Genomic DNA, 22,690 nt, shown 5'->3' with positions numbered 1-22,690 from the left:
GCCCTTTACACCGTATGATTTAAGTGAATATTTTCGAAGATATTACAGATTTAAAAATTGCGGGACGTAGCGTTTGCGGCGGCACCGGCCGGCCGGGCCGCTATGTTTTTATATACAACGTTAAAAGTTTTTCTGTAGTGTATTTAGTATCAGCATTGCACCCGTGCAAAGCCGGGGCGGGTCGCTAGTACACGTATATAAATGGCATTTCAAACAAAATCCTCAGATAATAACCGCCATCCATCACGGGAGACACATTTTTCAAACGGATTTTCGTATTTCGAAATAAAGCGCTGCGAGTTAGAATCATAGATTAGAAAGAGTTAGTTTATTGCTTATGGAAAGTCAACTAGGAAAGCACATAGGAAAGTAATCAATTAATAGTAAAAACTAAAAGGTTAATGATATTAAAAAAGGGATAGAAGAAGTCTATAAGCTTGACTTTTTGGGACTAGTATAACTTTATAAGCGCGAATAGAGTCGAATACATGTGTAAAAAGGTATTGGTCCAGCAATGAAAGTAAATAAATCCGCGGTTTCAAATTTCCTTCGAGAAAAGAAGAAACAACAGGGAAAAGTAAAGTTATTCCTACTCTTATCGTAATACATAAATAATTAAGAACGAATATAATATTAGATTCTTGCTTTAGGCGCGTTGAGAGTAAAATTTCAAGGTCGCAATGCCGTCACGTTATGGAGTAAGGCGACGATTTCGGTATCTTTGAATCTTACCAAAGAGATTTCACTTCTGACACGTGTGCTCGGCACACATGCTCTTTTTTGTTATTCTCGTATCTCATAGAAAAATTGGAGTTACCAGAAGTAACAAAAAAAAAGACGGGTTGCACTCCGGGAGTGCCGGCAGAAGTGAAAACTTGATTATTAACGTTGAGCATGTTTGATATCCATCCGTCTTACGCTTTTTCGATCAGGTCACGTGTCCTGACGCGAGTTTATACCCATTACAGAAAAAGTGCTCAACGCCGCTAAAGAAGTTTTCACTTCAAAAGTATTTTCTTCTCCATACCTTCTCGACCTGCCTCATCACGCGCAGCATGTTCAAGCCGGCGAGGTTCTTCAGCTCCTGCACGGTCCACTGGCCGCTGCGGAGGAGCTCCGCGAACAGATCCGGGTAACGGGACACGTCTTCCAGACCGCGGGGTACACTATGGTGTTAAAAAAAGAAAAAAATAAGCTCTATCCTTAAAATAATTATTCTGTAACAAAAATAACTTTACCGCCTTCTAACAACAGAACTAGACAAAAAAGGACCAATCGGAAGGCTGCACTCCGGGAGTGCCGGCAAAAGTGAAAACTTGCTTATTAACGTTCAGCATGTTTGATATTTTGGAATGGTATCCGTCTTACGCATGGAATAAAAGGGCTAAAAAAAAAAGTACATCCGTCTTACGCTTTTTCGATCAGGCCACGTGTCCTGACGCGAGTTTAAGAATTTATACCCAACGTCGCTAAAGAAGTTTTCACTTCAAAAGAAACATCAAAATCGGTTCACCCAGTCTTGCTTCAAAGAATTTTATTACAATCGTCCGTCCTACCGTCAAGATCCACAGAAATATTATATGCAGAAAGATTATGCGGACTTTAAATTTAACTTTCTTTACAATTTTTTATCAATATGGTCGAACGACCTAAAGTGAGTTGCAATGTACGCCAGCGGCAAACAGATGCAATGACATTCTTACTACTTTTTTGCAAATGAATAAAAACTTGAATGTTTTTTGTTCAGTATTTTATTTACAGCGCAGAATTTATTTTTACCAAAGTAATACATATCTGCTGCAATGACTATTTAAAATAGTTTAGATATATTATATGCCTATATATTATATTAGTCACTACTCACTAGTCACAACGCGACGTATTATTGACAGAAATAAAACGTATTTTTGTGCTCGGACAGCACCATAATAAGCTAGGCTAATTTACAGAATATACACTTGAACTAAACTATAATTATTACATTTGAATTAAATTCTATTTCTGTAACATGTAACATAAAGTTATATTGTCTATTAATTTAATAATATTAAAGGCTTTAACCAAGAAGCAAGGGAACTGATAATGACTCCAGGCCAAAAATATCAATTCGTAAACTTTGCCGATTTACGTTGAAACTCTTGGAAGTTTGCGAAGTTTCGATTATCGATTGACTTCCACAAATTTGAAGCAAGGTACCTTCTGTACATTTAGGGCCTGTTTCACAAAGTGTTAGACATCCTTTAATTAAATTCTTTGACGAAAAAACTTTTCTTCATAAACATTTTTGCATAAATCCGTTTTAATGTAGGCTCGGCTAAATCTGTTTTTGTAGAGGGTGTTTTCTCGTTTCGCCGAAAAATGGCTCGAAAGGTAGTAGTAACTAGAATTATAGTGACGTCCTTTTCACAGGAACGGTTTAGAGTGCGTACTGGACAATATATCAGGAAAGAACAATGCAGTTCGAATTGGTTTAAGCATTGACACAATAAATCTCATCTCATGGAAGTCCCCACATTTCTGACTCAGATTGCAATCGATTGATTCCCTTGCCACGTTTTAATTTTTCCAACACGTTTGCCCATTAGCACTATCAAACAAAAAGGGGTTTAAACGATTCTCAATAGGAATCCGAAGAATGTTGGCGCGACTTGATCAATAATAAAGGTCCAGTCATTTTCTGAAGCCATTTTGAACAAAGGAAATGAGATGGAGGGAAACACTGAAACGTTCCTCTCAGCTTAGTATCCACATGAGTGGCCTGAAGATTCCACCTAAATAGCTTTTATAAAATATCCATAATTCCTAAAGAAATTCTCTAAATGTAACTCGATACACTTCTAAAGATTTTAATGCTGATTAGAAGGTAATTCGGTAAGAGCTTCTATTTATAGAAAGTTTTAAGTATAATTTGATACGAATTAGTAATTGGAAACGATGGAAAGGTACTTTTAGGGTCTTTCTATCTACTTAAAGAATATTTTTAATAGGCTTAATTTATTTACCGATTAGTTTATTTGAAATTGGTGAACTTTAAAATCAGGTTATTTAAATGCACACCTATTTGTACTGGAAGTAGACTCCCTGATATAATAATGTTAGTAATTAAGGCACAAAGAGGGGGCAATCCGCGAATATTATGTCTTACTTTATAAAAGAACTCTGTCGAATTAGGTAACGATAATAAATTCTATTTAATGTGTAAAGTATAAAATAATGGTGTGTTTCAAGTATTACAATATTTAATATTATTTACCGGTTGACGCCATCATAATCTCCGCCGATGCCGACGTAATCAGCTCCGATCATCCTCTTGATGTAGTGGAAGTGTTCTAGAAAGAAAATAAATGTTAGTAAAGTTATATTTAAATTAATATGAACATTATTAACTTTTGCTAAGCTAAACATATCTATAATAAAAAGAAATTCATATATTTTGGATATTTTTTTATATTTTGCAATAATAATAATACATAATAAAGTAAGTATCTGACACCCAAACTAGGTAATAAATAACAACCTGTATTTGATTAAAATATTTCCAGCAGTTTCTGAATAAATGGTGTAACTAAGTATACAATTAGTGAAAGGCTCTTGAAAACATTTTTACACTTAAATAATTTATTGAGCTAGTAACGATTGAAAGCGAACGAATACCAATTTAAAAACAAAATTCCCTGGAATGGCTTAATCACGCGTTCATTATGCCAATTCATTCGTTCAAACTAAAAATATATTTATTCGTTTATCTGTTTGCGAATATTGCTACATGTTGCGAGTAACGTCGATTTGTATTTTTACGATTTCAAAGATAAACGACAAATACGATTCGTATCGAATCTGTGTCCTATTCCTTTGGTCTCAAAAGAATGTTTAGGTAAACAGGCAGGTAAAAAATTTTGAAAAGTTTCTTTGAAAAGATATCTCTTAGAGATTAGAGACAGTTTTTAAAGTGATCATTAAATGTATTAAATACCAATATTATGAATAACAACTTTTTATGAATGTTTATTAACATTTTATTTCCGAATTATTCTCATTTTCTAAATCTTTGTCGATACAAACTCTACTGTGACCCTCAAACAGAATGAAAATCTGTTGTATAATTTTTGAAAAAGACAGACAGATGTATTGTACAATTGACTTTGTTTTATAATATGTAGTGATTTAAAAACAAAATTTAGTTTTAAAATTATCTGAATTCACATTACCTCCAAAGGTCTTATAGATAAGGAGTAGGTAACATGTTGGACAGCTGAGCCTAAGTGATAGGTTTTTGTTTTTCATCGGCTCAGCCTAATGGCTAGAATGATTTGGACCTTCTTGCCCCTAGGTAGCAAGAATCTAATTGTGTGGATTTAGCATTCATTAATCACACCTTATCTGAATGACGAGCGTTTTTATTAATAAAATTTAACTATATCCCGTGTCTTCGTTCGTAATTTCTTTAACGTATTCACTATGTCAAAGGAGCTGTTGACGACCACCTTGGCACAGAGGGGTCCTGGGTTCGATTCCCGGTTGAGACGAGGAAAAAAAAATTGTCTCGGTCTGGCAGGACACAGAAGGCTGATCACCTACTTGTCCCTAAAAAAGCAATCAGTGAAACAGATGTATGCATAATGCATCTGCCCCTTACCCCACTTGGGGACATGGCACTTCGCTCTAAAGGAGCTGTTAATATTTAACTATCGTAATCTTAGATACGTAATATAACAAGTGATACAGTGTATTATTATAAAATATTCAAAAAAGATACAACTACTTGAAAGGTAGTTAAAGGATAAAGAAAGCAAAGCCAGCGTAATATTTATTTACATTTCTCTATTTGAAGGATGCATCATTAGTTGCTAAATCCATACTTCTATTCACGTAAATCTACAAAATCATACTTGGAATATCGAGATTGTGATTCTGTTAAATGTACAATAAACTGTTCATTCAAGCCATGTTCTAACAAATAAATTACGATTTTTATAAACTAAAATAGTTATGTTATTACTTCATTGAGTTTCAGTCAATTAATATCAAATTTCATCAAGCCTTATTCTAAAAATTATGTACCAAATTATGTACCATGGGCCAAGTCAGGGTGTAGGTACATAATAAAGAGTCATTCTAAAGGGTGTGAATATTGTCAATTGAAGGAAAAAACCCAAACATTTAATCATTTATTGGACACTAGCTTTCCGCCCGCGGCTTCGCCCACGTTTTCAAAGAAAAACCCGTTCCCGTAGGATTTCCGGGATAAAACCTATCCTATGTCCTTTCTCGGGTATCAAAATATCTCTATACCAAATTTCATGCAAATTGGTTCAGTAGTTAAGGCGTGATTGAGTAACAGACAGACAGACAGAGTTACTTTCGCATTTATAATATTAGTATGGATTTCACACTGGCATCACGTTCACTCAGATACGCCATGGCATCCGGCTACAAAGCAAACCTTCCGAACTTTCTGTCGAACTTTCCAGAAGTTGTTCTTAGTTGAATTATTGTTGCTATATGAGACGGTTTGGAATGCGACTGCGATTTAATGCATTTAACACGTTTAAGAAAATATAATTATAGAAAGAAGATTACTGGATTAAGGAATATGGGAAATACGTTTTTCTAAGGTCAATTTGTGTTGAAAGACGCTCTTGAACATTTTTGAGTGAGTCCGTCACAAATGAGATATTTCTTTCTTCGGATTTTTGTATGGATTGTTTAAAATTAAAAAAAAAAATAAACGGATTTTTCTATTGAGTGTTAATTTTTTTAATTTTAAACAGTCAATCCAAACATCCGTTTGGAAACCTCGAACAAAAGGTAACGCAAAGCAAACATCCCTGTTTTGACTGGCTTGTTTTGTTTTAAGTACATTTCCGTGGGCATACAAATATTCAAGTTATTATTAGGGACCCGGGATAAAATTGCGCGACCTACTCAATTACTCACAGCCTTAGCCGGGGCAAAAGGGAATTTTATTTACTTAAATTTTCCATTTTCAAACGGTGATGTAATTTGCGAAAAACCTTGTGAAGGAAAAAAATGTTTCCGTAAGTTTGTTAGTGAATGAAAATGTTGCCTGCGGTTCAATATAATTCGCTTTTTTTGCATTTATCTTTAAATAATATGTGATATTTTATCTGAAAGTATTTTGTTATATTTACTCTTCAATAATCATTTAGATATGGTGCCGTGATAGTTACACCCCTCATAACTCAAGAATGGCTGAACGTAATTTAATGATTTTTGGATGTTTGTATTGCCTTACCAGCGACATCAGAGATGGTAGCATTGGGAGCGCACTTCACGAAGTCAGGGAAGAAATTCACCATCATCAAGCCACCGTTTTCTTTCTGTGGACAAATGATTATAAAATTAAGTTGATAGATTAGGCAGAGACAATACATAAGTAATTAATAACTTGCTAAATTGATTATAACAAAATAAAGAAGTACATAATATTGAAACGTATTAGCGTGTAAGTAAGAGAACCGAGGCTTTTCGAGTAGCTTTTTAAAAGATGTCAGGAAGAATCTCCCATGTGTTCATAAATTATTAAATTATTAGATATAAATTAATGCGTAGCCCACTACCAAACTATTTACAACCAGAACACCCATAAAACCTTTAATCCTCCCAAATCGAATTACAATGCCCTCTAATGTAATCAAACGCTAACCTAATTACGTTCCAAATGAGACAGCAACCTAATCCCATATATAAACAATTATTTCGCGATAACAATATACCGACAAACCATAATGCTATCAAACAATTCAGTATTGATTTGGTCTTCCACATCCATCTCTGAGGATGACTAGTCAAATTCCAGGAATATTAAATGCAAATACCATGAATAATTCATTGGAGAGGTTAAATTGTGATGCGGTATTCATGGTAACGTATATGCCATTTCTGAAGTGTTATGCAGCTAAGACTAACTAGCAACGCGCCTTGGTTGCGCTAGAGTAATCCTATCGAGCCTATAATATTATGTCATTCGCAAAGGGCAGTTTAACTGATGAGACATAATTTCAAAATTCGTCCAGCAGTTTTGGAGAATATTTACTCAAACAAAAAAATCCTCTGCATAAAATGAGTGTTGATTTGATAAATATATAACAAAACAGATTGTGAGTTTACAGCATTAATTAACCAATTGATGTGGTAGCGATAAAATACGTCTCTCAAGTATTTAGTTTATTCATAAATGTGATAATTGCTGTACAATTTCGATAATCATTGTTACTCAGATAGGTATTAAAATTTTTATTATTCCCTTAACCCCTTACCGCATACAAAGCCATATATGGACGACGAAGTTCATGAATTTTTTATAGGCTAACTATAAACAATATCTAAAAAAACTACCTTACATCTTAAACAGCATTTCATCGAGAATTGGAATGTAATTAATTTATACAGTGTAAATATTATCCATCAGATATATTATAGATTTAGTCTAGCGCGTGCGACGGTTTGGGTGCGCGGAAAAAACCGTGATTTACAAATTAAGATTTCAATATGAAAAAGGTGAGTAAAGCCATGAAAAAAAATATTACTTCTTTCTTTAGTCTTTCTAAAATAAGGTAAAACATTTGGTTTGGTTGTTTTTTTGGTTTAATCGTGTTTTTTTTTGTACTTTTCCAAATCTGTCATATTTGGCTTCGTATGCATTCAATCTGATTCCATCAAAAATATATTATGTCATATGTGGCTTGGTATACATTCAAGGATACTTTCACTGATTGTTCCAGTATCGATCCCGGACACTTTTATCTCACTGCTAAGCATGTAAATATCATATCATCATCAATAAATACAGACTCATACTATATGCCACTGTATGATTTTTAATTAGCCGTTTCAGAGCAAATGCGAAAGTCAGGGAAAGCTCTTATTACCAAAAGACGTGGTCGTCTCTCAAAAACTTAGGAACATCGGCATCTCTGGAGTCTCCTCAGTATTCCTGACTCGCCAATTGCCGCAAAAAAGCTACGAAAAACTCCTGCAAGACATCTAGATTTTCTCTTTGATTCTGTACGATCTGATGGGATTCGTCATTACCCAATTTGGAAGAAGAACACCCGTCAGCTATGCCTATATTGTTCCAATTTCGTTCCTTCACGATATGTGAAAAATATAACGTGTTTTTATGTTATAATGACAAACGTAAGCAATTTAACGAAGTATAAGTTGGCTGTGATTCTGGGTGTCCATATTTAGGTATCCATATAAAGTACTAACATTTCGCCCGCGGCCTCGCCCGCTTTTTCAAAGAAAACCCCGCATAGTTCCCGTTCCCGTGGGATTTCCGGGATAAAACCTATCCTATGTGTTAGTCCAAGTTACCCTCTATATTATGTGTGCTAAATTTCATTGAAGTCGGTCAGTAGTATTTGCGTGAAAGAGTAACAAACAAACACCACATACATCCACCCTCACAAACTTTCGCATTTATAATATTAGTAGGATAGGATTTATGTAAAATATATGTAGTATGTCAGTTGACTTAGCATTCAGGATACAAGCCTAAGTTTAGTTTGGGGCTTAGCAACCGTGTGTGTGAAATTAGTCCGGAATATATTTTTATATTATAGATTAGTTACTTTTTTCTAATTGCATACGAAGCCATATTATATGACAGAAAAAATACAACAAACACTGCATACGAGTCCATATATGGCGCCGTTTCATATTTTCTATAATATAAGTAAATAATTTTTTTTCTCAATTTGATCTCATAATGTAAGGTCTAATAAACACTTTTTTGCAAAAAAATAATTTTTATTTCATCTCCTTAATAATTCATGCAATAAGGGGTTAAAATTGAAAACCTTCGTCATCCAGAATATTGTACCTACAGGCGTTATAAAAAATTGGTGAAAAGTAAAAAAGCGGCCGTGGCGAGGTGAAAGGTTACGAAATATATTTTTTTCCAATATTCGCTATGATTCTTTCCAATCGTTCAAAGTGTTCGTAGAAAAATATTGGATGAAATATAAGGAATTTTTGTTTAAGATTTAGTCCTACACTTTTGACGATCACGATTTATTTATTAGTCAGAACTTTTAGTAATAAATAGCCTAGCATAGCTTTTCTTTTTCTTTATTTCCATATAATACAATAGTCAATTTTGTTAATATAAAAGGCTACCATAATTCTATCCAAAGACTTTCAATCAAATTAACAAACAATGAACACAAAGAAAATTAATCTTACCATGACACACATTACGAAAACAGAAAGCGAAAATTTATTAATTTCCGAAAAAAGCACAATAAAATACATCTAACATTCTATTTCTCCATACATTCAGTCGATTTTTCATTCTACGCAGTTGTCGACGCTAAATCTAAAGGCCTATTCACACAGGGCGGTAATTTAAAGAACTGACGTGACAATATGGGCGCTGAAAGGCATTGCACGCTGACTGCCTTTGTTAGCATTGTGGACGCGACTTTGTGACTGTGTGGTGTGTACAGATTTGGCGATATTTCACCAACAAGTTGTGAAACTTAGCTTTATAAGGTGGAAGTGTTGAAAATTGTTTGATTTCTAGATATTTTGAAATTTGTTACTTACACTTTACACTAATATTATAAAGAAAAAAGATTTTTTGGATTTTGTTTGTTTTTATTTTTGAATTGAATCGGTTCCAAAAATGAATAGATTTTAATGACATTTTCCGCAATAGAAAGCTACATAATTAGGAAGGGTAGCCGGTAGAGTAGTAGTAGTAACTATTTAAATCATACGAACTGGTTGTTCAACGAATGCAGAATGGTAGATTAAATTGAAACAATCATGCAACTGCATCTTAGTTCTATTATACCTGGATTTATATAAGTGGCTTGTTATGTCCAATGTTAGGATTTCTACTCAACTCTTCAATAAATATTTGTTCAACCCAGATTCTGAACCCGAATCCATTCGATATATACTATTTATTCTACCATACTAATTACAAAATAAATCAACGAAGTAGTTAAATATTTTCGTGAAAAGCGGGAATATTGTCTATGATCGACGCTTCTATATTTTTTTTACATTTTAAATATCTGTTAGGATTTGATTTTTATAAAGCTTCATGTAAAAGTGCAAATTATAATTCACCGAAGACCAAAGGGTCAACCAACTTAGTAATAAAACCAAAAAATAAGATCAATGAAACCTTACCAAAGATTGGATAATATCATCCGGAACGTTCCTCTTATGAGGGCAGAGGCTATACACCGAGGAGTGGCTGAAGATCACCGGAGCTTTGGAGAGCCGGATCGCTGCTCTGGTAGTGTTTTCTCCTACGTGGGAGAGGTCCACTATCATGCCCAGACGGTTCATCTCCCTCACCACTTTCTGTTGACAAATGGTAGTGTAAACTTATGGTATTGGGGTAAGATATGGCTGTGCAGAATTCGTTAGGTTGGTAAAAGGATAGGTGGTATAGATAGTCTTGAGGACAGAGATAAAGAAGGTTGTTGGTGGTTGGAAAGGAATTGAAAATGAGAATTTATATAGTGCACTTATTTATGAAAATACACAAAAAATTTTAATAAATTCGCGATGCAATTTTATATTACAAGAAGCAGTCCATGAACATCAGAATATGTATGTAAAATTTTGATGTTCAAAAAGAGCAGAAAATAAAAATTCAGATATAATAGAATGCATGATGAAAAGCTAAATAAGTTTCTTGAAATAAACAAATTATCGAGTATGATATTAAATTAAAATTCAAACAAATGAAGGATTTATGAAATACGGATTAAATATAATTTCAGAGAATACGGTTTAATATTAAGTATATTAGGATGACGGTTAATACAAGCTCATAGTTAGTGAGAAATCAATGGTCCGGGTGTATATTGCTATTAATTGAAGTTAGTTAAACCAGCTAATAGTAATTCCGCTGCTATGTTACATGTGTTTTAGTTGCTTTAATTAAATTAATATAGAGTCCATCCAATTCAATTCAATTTATTCAAAACTAGCTTCCGCCCGCGACTCCGTCCGCGCGGAAAAATTAAGATTTATTTATTTCTACGTATTTTTCCGGAATAAAAAGTATCCTATTTTATGCCCAGGATAATAAGGTATAATTATACCAAGTTTCAACGAAATCGAACCGTTAGTTTTTACGTGATGCCTTCACATACAGACAGACAGACAGACAAAAAATTATTTAATCACATATTTGGGTTTGGTATCGATCCAGTAACACCCCCTGCTATTTATTTTTTCAATATTTTCAATGTACAGAATTGACCCTTCTACAAATTTATTATATGTATAGATAGACTAGAGGTCCACCCCGGCTTCGCCCCTGGTACATGTTTACGATTTCTCTCCATAAGAACCATCCTCGTACTTCAAGGAATACTATAAAAATGGAAATCGGTCCATCCGTTCACGCGCGATGCTGTGAAGACTCTCTCTCTTTTACAAGAGAATAAACAATTGTTTACCACCTGACCGGAAAACAGTTTCTTAATTATATGGGTAACTGAATCATCGATTTTTTCATCATTCACATTCATCATCTTGACCATGATCTCGCCTGATGATAAGCTCAGATGTGGCCTAACATGAAGAGCGCTTCCCAAGAATGTTATTAGAAAAGTTTTATCCTACTATACTATTATAAAGGCGAAAGTTTGTAAGTATGGATGTACTAACGCAAATACTACTGAACTGATTACAATGAAATTTAGCACACATATAGAGCGTGGATTAACACCATAGGATAGGTTTTATCCCGGAAATCCCACGGGAACGGGAACTATGCGGGTTTTTCTTTGAAAACGCGGGCGAATCCGCGGGCGGAAAGCTAGTTTTATATAATATTATGTTCCTTTAAATAAGGTAGAAGATGGAGAGACATTTACGTAAATGATTTCAGATATTTCGTTTTTGGTATATAATATTTTTGTAAACTATAAACGTATTTATTTTATTTCAATTCTTTTCTCTTTACAGTACTTAACACGTAAAAATAACAACTCGTGAATGAAAATAGAAATTTAAATAACAATGCAATCAACAATCACACATTGTTGAATTTACCTTTCGCTCATTAATCAAATAACACAAGTTGTTTAGAGGACGCTCAAATGTGAATTATTCAGAATATCACGTATCTGTGAAACTAGCAATTTCATACGAACGCCGCTAATGATGCCATTTTAGAGTTAATTGCCACATAGAAATTTAATGCACCATTGGTTATGATGAAAATGTTTAACGAGAATCTGCAATTGGACTAATTATGGATGCCAAGTGCAGGTTAACCCAGAAACAAAATATGCGCTAAGTAATAAACATAACACCAGAAAAGCCATATTTAATAGGCATGACGACAGTATCCATAAATGATCGTATTAGTGTTTTTAAGGGAAAATGTACAATAAATAAATTCAATTTAGTGACTTAGAAATCTTAAAACCATTAAGATTAATGAGATTATCAATAAAATAAAACATTGAAATTCTGCAGTTAGCCATTTTGACTAAAACACGCGTGACGTCACGCTTAAGTAAACAACTCGCGTCAGATGTGTTTTGTTGTTATGAATATGTTGAGAATACGCATTTTTATTTATTTTTTATTGTTTCACGTATGCTTTATCGACTCAGAACAGAAATACAATTGCGAATTCACGAATACGTGGTTCGGGGTTCTCCGCACCAACTTTATACAATCATTTCTTATTATTTCTCGCTTGAAATAATTACTAACACATTTTTGAGCATTATTTTTATGTGGATTCACACTGCAATACTGCACACCACTTATAAACTTTGAAATTCGTTTCTATAACACATATTAAATAAATATTTTTTTAATTTTCTTCGCAATGCGTACAAATAATTACGTATTTACCAAAGTTTGACGTCACGCCTACGCCATGACACCTGCGAGCTGTTTTGGCACAGGTAATAAATATTTTTTGAAAAATGGCTTTTATCTTCGTTAAATTTAAGTATATTACCGAAATATAGGGTTTTTCTTGTTTAGTAAACGTATACACACATTATGGAAGAGGATTTCAAAATCTTTCGTCATGCCTATTGTCCTTGATTGCTTGTCCGAAAAGGCACATTTTAAAAGCAAAATTGGCACGCGAAACGTACGTACATGTCGTAATAAAAACCAATTTAACTTCATAACACATGACATATTCGTTTTAAAAGTTTGAAACAGTGCTTAAAAGCGAAACATTCCGCATAAGCTACGGGCGTGCTCTGGGCCTTTTAATTTTAACCCTTAAATTGTCACCCCTAGATAACTTGTGTTTATAATGTCCAAATTTTGAGGATGTGTTGGAATTAGGATAGAAAAGAGGAAAATGAAAAAAAAAATTAAAAATTTTAATTTTTTCTATTGTTTTCACTATGTCACATAAAACGGACATTGCCAATTATATGTACATGTTCGAACCGTCACATATAACGGACATTGCACATTATTCCTGCAACCGTGGTACATGAATACAATGCACATTTTCAACTCTGTAATTCAAAATTATTATCAAATTATAATTATGAACGATCTAGAATAAGCTTTTCAAACATCTGTCTTAAAATGTTGGTTAAAACTTTAACGATATCGTTAAAAATAATGGATTTTAAAAAACGACACTACCAAAAATCACAGCCTAAGAATATGCTAAGAATTGGAATAAAAATAGTATTACATAGCCTGAGAACTTATCTAATACACCAAGAAAGTCCTCTTCCCATTCCTTATATTGTACAGATTGAAATGTGTTTGCTTCATCGTATGCAAAGAAGTCGTATACCATGCTTGAGGTACCAAAACAAACAGGAAATTTAAATTGCTTTTTTTTGGATTCTTTGGCATATATTATATCCATTTTCTGCCAGTTTTTTTATTTGTAAGGTATTATTATTTAAATTTTCAAACATTGGGTGGTATTTCTGGTAAGTAACATCATGCTGTGGCTAAAGAACTACTGAGAAGTAGGGAAGATTCATCTCGCACCGCATGTAATGGCTGTAATTCTGCAGCAATAATATTTTGTTGATGGTAAAAATTCTGACTTTTTGGGTCTTCATTGTGTCTCAAATCAATATGTCGTATAATTCCGAAGGTATGGTGCTGGGGGTAAATGATTGACACTGTTATCATAGTGAAATCACTCCCGTAGGTCTACATTTCCTTCAAAATCGTCATCTCAACTCAACGCCAGACTCTTCAGCTTCCGCCAGAGGTAGGGAGGGAATTTTTTATTGATTGCCAAGTCATGCTCCTCTAAAACATATTAAAAATAGAGAAAAATATATCAAAATGATGACGTTGAAAATGGAGGGCCTTATTGGCAACGTCCGTTACATAGGACATGTGAAGAATACCCTAGTATATACTCCAAGTTGTCAACGTCCGTTTTATGGGACATCGTATATAAACTAAGATTTGTATTCCAAATATTGTAAAATATGTAAAAATTATGTCAAAATACTATACTTACAATCGTATTCTAACTAATAATATAACATTATAAGCAAAATAGCCAAAATACTTACAGTTATTATCAATTTTATCGGGAGAGTCAAGAGATCCGTTTTTTGCAATTTCCAAATGGTCACCATTCGCGACTGTACTTCGCTTTGGTAAAAAAACCTACATGTACGCGAAGGACATAGCTAGTACCTTCCCAATATACCGATTAGCAAAGCTTAGGTGTGCTATAACAGCGCCAGCATGTGTGTAAATACTATGTCCTTTAAAACTGACGAAATCAATTTAAGGGTTAAAGCCATTTATTGTATGCCAATTTTTACAGGCGACCTTCCTTCAAATATGCGTACAAATATTAAAAACCGCTACTTACTAACTTTTTATTTTTAAGTTTAACTTATATTTGGATAAATATACTTAACCAATTTAAAGTAATTTACCGCAAACCGTAGCCAACTTCGATGTAAAATGTCAAGACTAAAAGTACATAATCTCAAAAACTAAGCAGTTAATAAACGCAGCAGTGACTTTGACCAACTTTAAAACTCTAATTACGGCAGCAATCATCGGCTTCTTAAGACTGCATTTCAGACTTGTGGAAAAAATAACGAGTGAGAAAAAATTCCTCGCAAAAATCTAGACTTGGCACAAATTCTTGGCACTCGCTGAGCTTTTAATGATACGTGAAAATAATGTATGGCGGTATTTTGAAACGGAAAATTATGCGAGTATTAATAACAATATTTTTCATCCGGATTACTTTAATTAGGCTCTAAAAGCGTAATTATAGAGAGGTATCTTGCGGTGGGTATAAAAACTTGGGCCGAGGTCAAAGGAAGTATCATCTAGCCTTTTTATATTCCTTAGCTTGATTAAGTCGTTATGAAGGTAAATGGAATGGCAGATAATCTCGTTCTTGGGCACGGAATTCCAATTGTCTCTATTTGGCTGTTCGTCACTATAAGTATTGCGTTCTCGGGTTTATTTTTATTAAACTTTTCATCTAGTCCTCTTTATTTCTGTCCCATGTTTTCATTTGTAGCTTTATCTCTTCTATTCTTTATTAAATACTGGTCATCTTAACCTGGCTTTATATTATTATTTACCGAAATAAATAATCTATAAATATAATTTATAACAAGTCTCCGATTTGAATAATATTGTTTATCTATATAATCATACAAATTTAAAATAAAAAATTTCGATCAGTGAAACAGATGTTTGCATAATGCATCTGCCCCCTTACCCCACTTGGGGACTCGGGACTTCATTTATGTATGTACTAATTCAGCTGAAAATCTATTTCTGTGCTAATTTTTTTAGGTTTATATAAGTAGGAAGAGTAGTCTTTGGTAAAAGACAAACTTTTTGCCTTACAAAGTATTGTATTTATTAAGATTTAGATTTCTATGGAGGAGACACACAAGCTATTGCCGAATACCATGTTCAAAACAGCACTCTTATTTTTGTTTGTTACTTCACAGCGTTATGAGAGACAGGTTTTAATGAAAGTTTGAATTTCAGTATTTCTTTGAAGCTCCGAATTTTCTTGTGTGTCATATTTATGTTCGTCTCTTTGAACTGAAATGAGATTTATTTTCAAGGTTTAGAAATATGTAGGTATTATGTTTAGTTATTCATTTGCTTGCTATCTTTGAAGTAAATAATTATTAATTACTATAAAATATAATTTAACGTACGACAACAGCTATTACTATTAAAACAGTTCTCAATATGTAAGCAGTCTTGTATATTTTTCACAAAAACCTTTTATAAACACAATCAAAAGCAGTTTACGTTTTGCGATCTTTTATAAAAAATGTAATATTGTTTTCTTTACATAGATATCCAATTCAAAGAAAGAACGTGACCTTTTCTTTTCTCTGTAGGTACATTTATCTATACAGGAAGATCCCACATACGCAGAGGCCCAGATTTTAAATAATGTACTGGGACAGTCACAAAGTTTGCATCCAGTTCAGAGAAATAATTATCAAAATATTTTCCTAAAGGCTAGAAAACATTTGATCACCGGGCGGGATTTGAATTTGCGTCTTTCGCTTTGCCTTGCCGACGCCTATCATATCAGCCACCCGTGATCCCACCTGAGCAATCGAATCTCTTCTACTCTAACGGTTTTATAACGACGACGACGACGAAATATCATTGTAATTATTATACTAAAAAATCTGTATATCATTTATGTGGGTTATGTTTAGGATTTTAATTGTAACAACTCAACACACAATGCTTCCTAATTTCCTCTAACTAAATCCAATCAAATATGCTATCTAGATCCTAGGGTTTACAGAACTGAGATGCACTTGACAGATACAATGGCAATACTGGGCAAACGGATGCGATCTTAGAGCTGTAAGATATGTTGATTAGCATTCACTGTTTTAATTAATATAGTATTGTGTTTATTTATCACGCTTTTATAAGCTTCATCTGTGTTTGTATGTAACCAACTTCTTTAGACTCGATTTTAACGCGCTGTAATCGGACAGATTTAACAAATGTGTAATAATTTTTAATGAATTTTGTTTTACGTTTAAATATGATTATTTTTCCGACCCAAATATCGACCAATAAAATTGCACCATTCGACGTCACGTGGTACAACCTACATGGTATTATATTGATAATTTTTTGAAAATTTTCTCTGGTTGTTGACGTCAAACTGACAGGTTCAATTCAATTGTGAAATTATTGACCGACATTTGGGACGGAAAAATAATCTCCCGAATACCACACGAGCTTCAAAATTATCTGGCATTTCCCTCCAGGTTCCCTGCAAACAAATAAAGTCGTCAAGTTTTTCAGGAAAAATCACTCGCGCTTCGCGCTCGTGATTTTTTAACCTTGACTAAAAACTTGACTCCTTCATTTGTTTGCAACGAACCTATCGAAAAATACCCGATAATTTTGAAGCTCTTGTGGTATTATAAGTGAACATTGATGTTTAACAGAAGCGAATCTTTATGAAAATGAGACTTTATAATTGAATGTGGTTGCGTTAATAAATTTCTGAGAAATATCCAATTAACTTTGTAATACTTAAAAGGTTAACGTTTTGGTAGATAATATTATGGTACCAATAAAAATGATTCGTATAATTATTAAATAAATGATAGTCAGAAATTTGTCAAAAATTGTCAAATAGTTTGAGGTCCAGTACAAGCTCAAAATAGACTTTTTTTTTTTTATGGGACATTGTATAAATAGGGAAACATTCTAGAACAACTTTGTGCTTGTAATAGACCACTAAGGTTAAAAAATTCGCATAGAAAAATATGCCAATTGTCAAAGTATTACAAGTATTAACACATTTTAGACCTCTGTGAGAAATAATATGTAAATTTAGTATTTTAATATTTAAAAAAAATCTTACCTCACCAAACTCCGTTAGGCCATTGGCGGCGGGTGGTTCATTTGACGAATCGGCCCTATGGAAAGAGACAACACCATAATATAGAAAAGTTGAAAACAAGTTAGAGAGAGACAAATATATTAATAATATCCTCGATAATGATTGGCTCCGATCAATATTACCATGTGTTTTTCAACTTTCCTATCGCAAGCAAAATAGCAGAAAACTCGTTAATTTAAATTCATTCGCTTTCGCATGTTGTTTATTTTTAATACATTTGCCTCAGCAATAATGAATGTTTTGCCTTTATTCGGATATATTATGGTTTTGTTGTTTATGGATGTGCAAATATTATTAGCTTTATTACGATTTATCTGTTTTTCTCTGATGAAAGGGATAACAGTCATAAGGAAAAGAATGGCCAAATGATAATAACTTATAAAAAAAACGGATTATTACTATATTGTATTCTGTAGAAAAAGTTTGGAGTTAGATGCAAACTGTATTAGTATTAATGCCTTAAAAGTTAAATATAATTTTGACAATAATAATAGGTATTTGAATAATATGAGATACAATAAGGTATGCAAAATAAAAATATAGATCGGTAGAAGCATAGTTTAGGATTATTGAAAATACATTTATGTCCATGATAAAGGAATTAATTCTAGGCGGGATGTGGGTACAAAGGTCCGACAGCACACCAAAACGTATGGGATCCAACTATAGAGTACCCTTTGAGGGTATTTTGTATTTCATAGCTCCAATTTCGCTTATTTGGAGGTTAGAATATATTACCGTATCGAAATACTAAGTGTGGGTAGAATAGTCTGCAAAATATTGTTGAAAAATGTAGAAATTACCACACCGAAAGTCTCTTTGGTTAAAACGAAAACACTAAATTATAATAATTTTTCACTTTACTTTGTTTATCATTAATTCAATTTTATTATTGAAAAATGTTTTTCAATTTGAAGCATTTCTCCCGTAATTCGATTTTTATTACGTTTGATTGAATTCTTGATGAAAGCAAATTATAATTTTATTAAATCGTATTTGAGGTTATGAACAAATGTGATACGAGTACAGAGATTTTGAGTAATATTGAATAATATATCGTTTATTGTAAAAATAAATTGAGGGGAATATTTACTATATCTGTTTATTTTATTTTTACTTTAGACAATAATTAGTAGAATAAATTGATCTACAAACCAAATAATTTTGATTTCTCTTGATTTTGAAAACAATTTAGTCCCCGAAGGGTATGAATAGTGTATTTATTATACACAATATATGATATAATTTTTTTTTTTTTTTTTTTTTTTTTTATAACATAAGAAGGCAAACGAGCAGACGCCTTGCCTGGTGGTAAGCTAAGTGCGCCGCCCATAGACTACCGCAACTGATGTTACGGGTGTTGCCTACTTGAAGAGGGAAATATATAGGGTAAAATAGGATATGCCATCGGTGGATTAGGGAATAGGTAGTTTATTGGCCTTTCAGGTAGCTGTAAGCTCTTTTTTTGAAGGTGTCCATATTGAAGCTGTTCGGGAATACTGACTTAGGTAGTTTATTCCATAGTAAAGCAGTACGCGGAAGAAAGTTGCGCATAAAGCGCACGGTTGTGCTTCGCCAACCATCCAGGTGGTGTGGGTGGTAGAGGTTTTTGTGACGAGATGTTCGGTGGTGAAATTGTGCTGCAGGAATAAGGTCGAAAAGTTCTTCAGAACACTCCCCACAATAAATTCGGTAGAATATGCAGAGAGACCCTAAGTCCCTTCTCAATGATAGAGGGTCAAGCTTATCGGTTATCCTGTGGTCGTCGATAATTCGAGCTGCTCGACGTTGAATGCGGTCAAGTGGAAGAAGTTGGCACTGCGGGGCGCCAGCCCATAGATGAGAACAATACTCCAAGTGGGGACGTACCTGCGCTTTGTACAGTAATAGGAGGTGACTTGGCTTGAAGTAATTTCTCGATCTATTGAGGACGCCCAGTTTTTTAGAGGCCAGTTTTGCTTTTTCTTCCAGATGACCACGGAATTGCACGTCACTCGAAATATCGACACCAAGAATTCCGATGGACGACGAAATATTAAGGGAAGTGCTCTGAAAGCGAGGTGAATTGACGAATGGGGACCGTTTCGCGGAAAAAGCGCAAACTTGAGTCTTACTGGGGTTAAATTCGACAAGGTTTAGTTTACCCCATTCTGAAACTTGCTGCAGGGAAGTTTCAATTGAAGAAACAAGTTTGCTTCGACACTCAGAAACAGTTTCGCTGGAGGATTTTGCCTGGCCGGTATAGCTAGCGTCCCCTGTACTGTCATCTGCATAGCAATGTATGTTGCTAATTTGCAACATATCATTGATATGCAGAAGGAACAGAGTAGGAGAAAGCACGCAGCCTTGAGGGACACCAGCATTTATAGGCAGAGGATCGGAGCATGATCCGTCGATGACGACCTTGATGCTCCTCTCCGCGAGAAAGCTGGCAATCCATTCGCATAATCCTCCAGGTAGCCCGTAAGATGGTAGTTTTGAAAGAAGCGCTTTGTGCCAAACCCGATCGAAGGCTTTCGCGACATCCAGACTAACAGCCAGTGCCTCTCCCTTACTCTCTACTGCCTCCGCCCATTTGTGTGTTAAATAGGTTAATAAGTCGCCAGCTGAGCGGCCGCGTCTGAAGCCGTATTGGCGATCGTTAAACAGCTGATTTTCCTCTAAGTAACACAGGAGCTGGCAGTTAATAATGCTTTCCATTATTTTGGAGAGTAAGGAGGTTATGGCGATAGGTCTGTAGTTAGTTGGATCAGTGCGATCACCTTTTTTAGGGATCGGGTGGACCATGGCAGTCTTCCAAGAGTTCGGAACAATGCGTTTTGTATATGAGAGCCGAAACAAGCGCGTTAGGATTGGTGCCAACTCCGGAGCGCACGTTTTCAACACAATTGGGGAAATGCCATCCAGCCCGCTCGACTTAGACGTGTCCAAGGAGAAAAGTGCTTTTCGAACAGCACGTTGCGTGAATCGAATCTCGGACATAGTCGTATTACACCGTGGGATGGAAGGCGGTGTGGTTCCTCTGTCATCCAAGGTAGAATTTGCTGCGAAGATAGAGCCCAAGAGGTCAGCTTTGTCTTTTGCTAAATGGGCTAGACTATTATCCCCCCTGCGCATGGTTGGAAACGACGATTGACTAAAATTATTTTGGATGGCCTTAGCCAGTGACCAAAATGCACGGGTACCGGATGGAAGTCTAGCAAGTCTCTGTCCAAGCCTCTTTATATAATCTGCCTTCGCCAGGGCAATTTCTTTTTTGTAGGCCCGGGAGGCCGAATTATACTTTTTTTTATATGATTTCAGGTTAGGATCAATTTACAGGCGTCTACAGCTCCTCTATCGTCCGCGGAGGGAATTACAAAAGCGAAGTTCGAATACTCAAACAATAGATTCAATGGTTTCATTAAACAAGCCCACGGCTGCTAAATGATGCAATTTTGAAGCTATGGCCGTTGGAATAGATAATTGGGTAAAGTTGAACGCTAAGGTTTTATGTACTTTATTGGTTTGGATTTGTGATGGACTTTTAATGTGACCTGGGAATAGTATTGGTATTTTTAGGTATGTATAGGTATATTACACAATACTTATAACAGGTTTTTTTTGTAAATAGATATATTTTTATGATTATTTCAATATCATTGCTTCACGTTATAGTTTTGCGATAGAAATTAGTAATAGTTCTTAGTATTAATGGATCTATGATTACCTCTAGAATTCTAAAGGATTGAGAAACTACTCACTTATATTATTATTATCAAAATGATATTACTGTTTTATATAACACACAAAACTTTCATCAACAATTACTTCAAGATTTCCATTTAGTTAAAATTTTACAAAAAATCAAACAAAAAAAATGTACTTACATAATTTTTTTTTACTATATAGAATTCAATTTTTTCCGATATTTTTAGCATAATAAAATGTACTTACCATGGCGTGTTACAGGTGTGAGTGAGAGTCATGTACCGCACGCCAAGCTGGTAGTAGCTACGAAGGACCCCCAGGGAGTTGGCGATAGAGTGTCCCCCCTCTATACCGATGAGTGATGCGATCTTACGAGGCCGTGCGCTGTGCGCTTCCAGGATGTCTGTTGAAATAATGATTTTGTAATGATAATAGTAAATTTAATTTAACTATGAACTAGAACTTTCAAAGTGATAATTATTTTAAACATGTGAAAGTGATTGCTAATTTATTTGTTTTTTTTGCTTGTTTGCTCTACCTCATTATCCATATTACAGTGTTATTAATAAATGTATTAGAGTTCAATGGTGCATGCAATGGCGATAAAGTAAAATAGCGTCATTTATTTTTTTTTTTCTCACATCGCCAACATGAATATTTAGATGTATAGAGATAACAAAATTTATTTCTAGTAACAAGTACAACTTTTTTGTCAGTTACGACCTTTTATTTTGTACTGTTTATTTATTTCAATTGAGTTAACAAACAAAATTCAACTTAAGTTTGTAATTATACAGTTACTATGAAAATAAGATTTGTAACAACTACGACATTGGGGCTTTCAAGAAAAGAGCTTATTTGTCCATAAAAGGTCGGCAAAGCACCTGCAACACTTCTAGTGTTACAAGCATAAGTTTCTGTGATCTGTGGTTACAAGTGTATATGCGCGGTGGCGATAAAAAAAAAACAGCGACGAAATGAACACAATTTATTTTACATAAATTAAAGGAACATTCAATTGAAATATAGCTTTATACGTTCTTTTGAATTCTCTGATGTGTTCAAATTTCAAAGTATAAGTAAATGTTAAAATCTCCCGAG

The 22,690-nt window shown here is 34.2% G+C and overlaps 1 protein-coding gene across 1 annotated transcript in view; it reads right to left on the bottom strand.

Moving 5' to 3' along the window:
• LOC149911349 (dipeptidase 1-like) overlaps positions 1–22,690 on the bottom strand; it is a gene marked incomplete at its 5' end in the record, with an annotated part of 29,326 nt that overhangs the window by 2,409 nt on the left and 4,227 nt on the right. The window contains 6 exons of the mRNA XM_090105677.1: positions 1,028–1,166; positions 3,254–3,329; positions 6,257–6,341; positions 10,168–10,344; positions 17,861–17,915; positions 21,836–21,992. Of these exons, the coding sequence (XP_089961803.1) occupies positions 1,028–1,166; positions 3,254–3,329; positions 6,257–6,341; positions 10,168–10,344; positions 17,861–17,915; positions 21,836–21,992 (689 nt within the window). The remainder of the gene's footprint in view (positions 1–1,027; positions 1,167–3,253; positions 3,330–6,256; positions 6,342–10,167; positions 10,345–17,860; positions 17,916–21,835; positions 21,993–22,690) is intronic.

The sequence above is a fragment of the Colias eurytheme genome, chromosome 1 (genome assembly GCF_061535395.1).
Source record: "Colias eurytheme isolate Ceu_HAF_F1 chromosome 1, ilColEury1 Martin Lab GWU primary, whole genome shotgun sequence".
NCBI lineage: Eukaryota > Metazoa > Arthropoda > Insecta > Lepidoptera > Pieridae > Colias > Colias eurytheme.
Note: the sequence above shows the minus strand (reverse complement) of the source record. Positions and strands in the feature narration are given on the sequence as shown.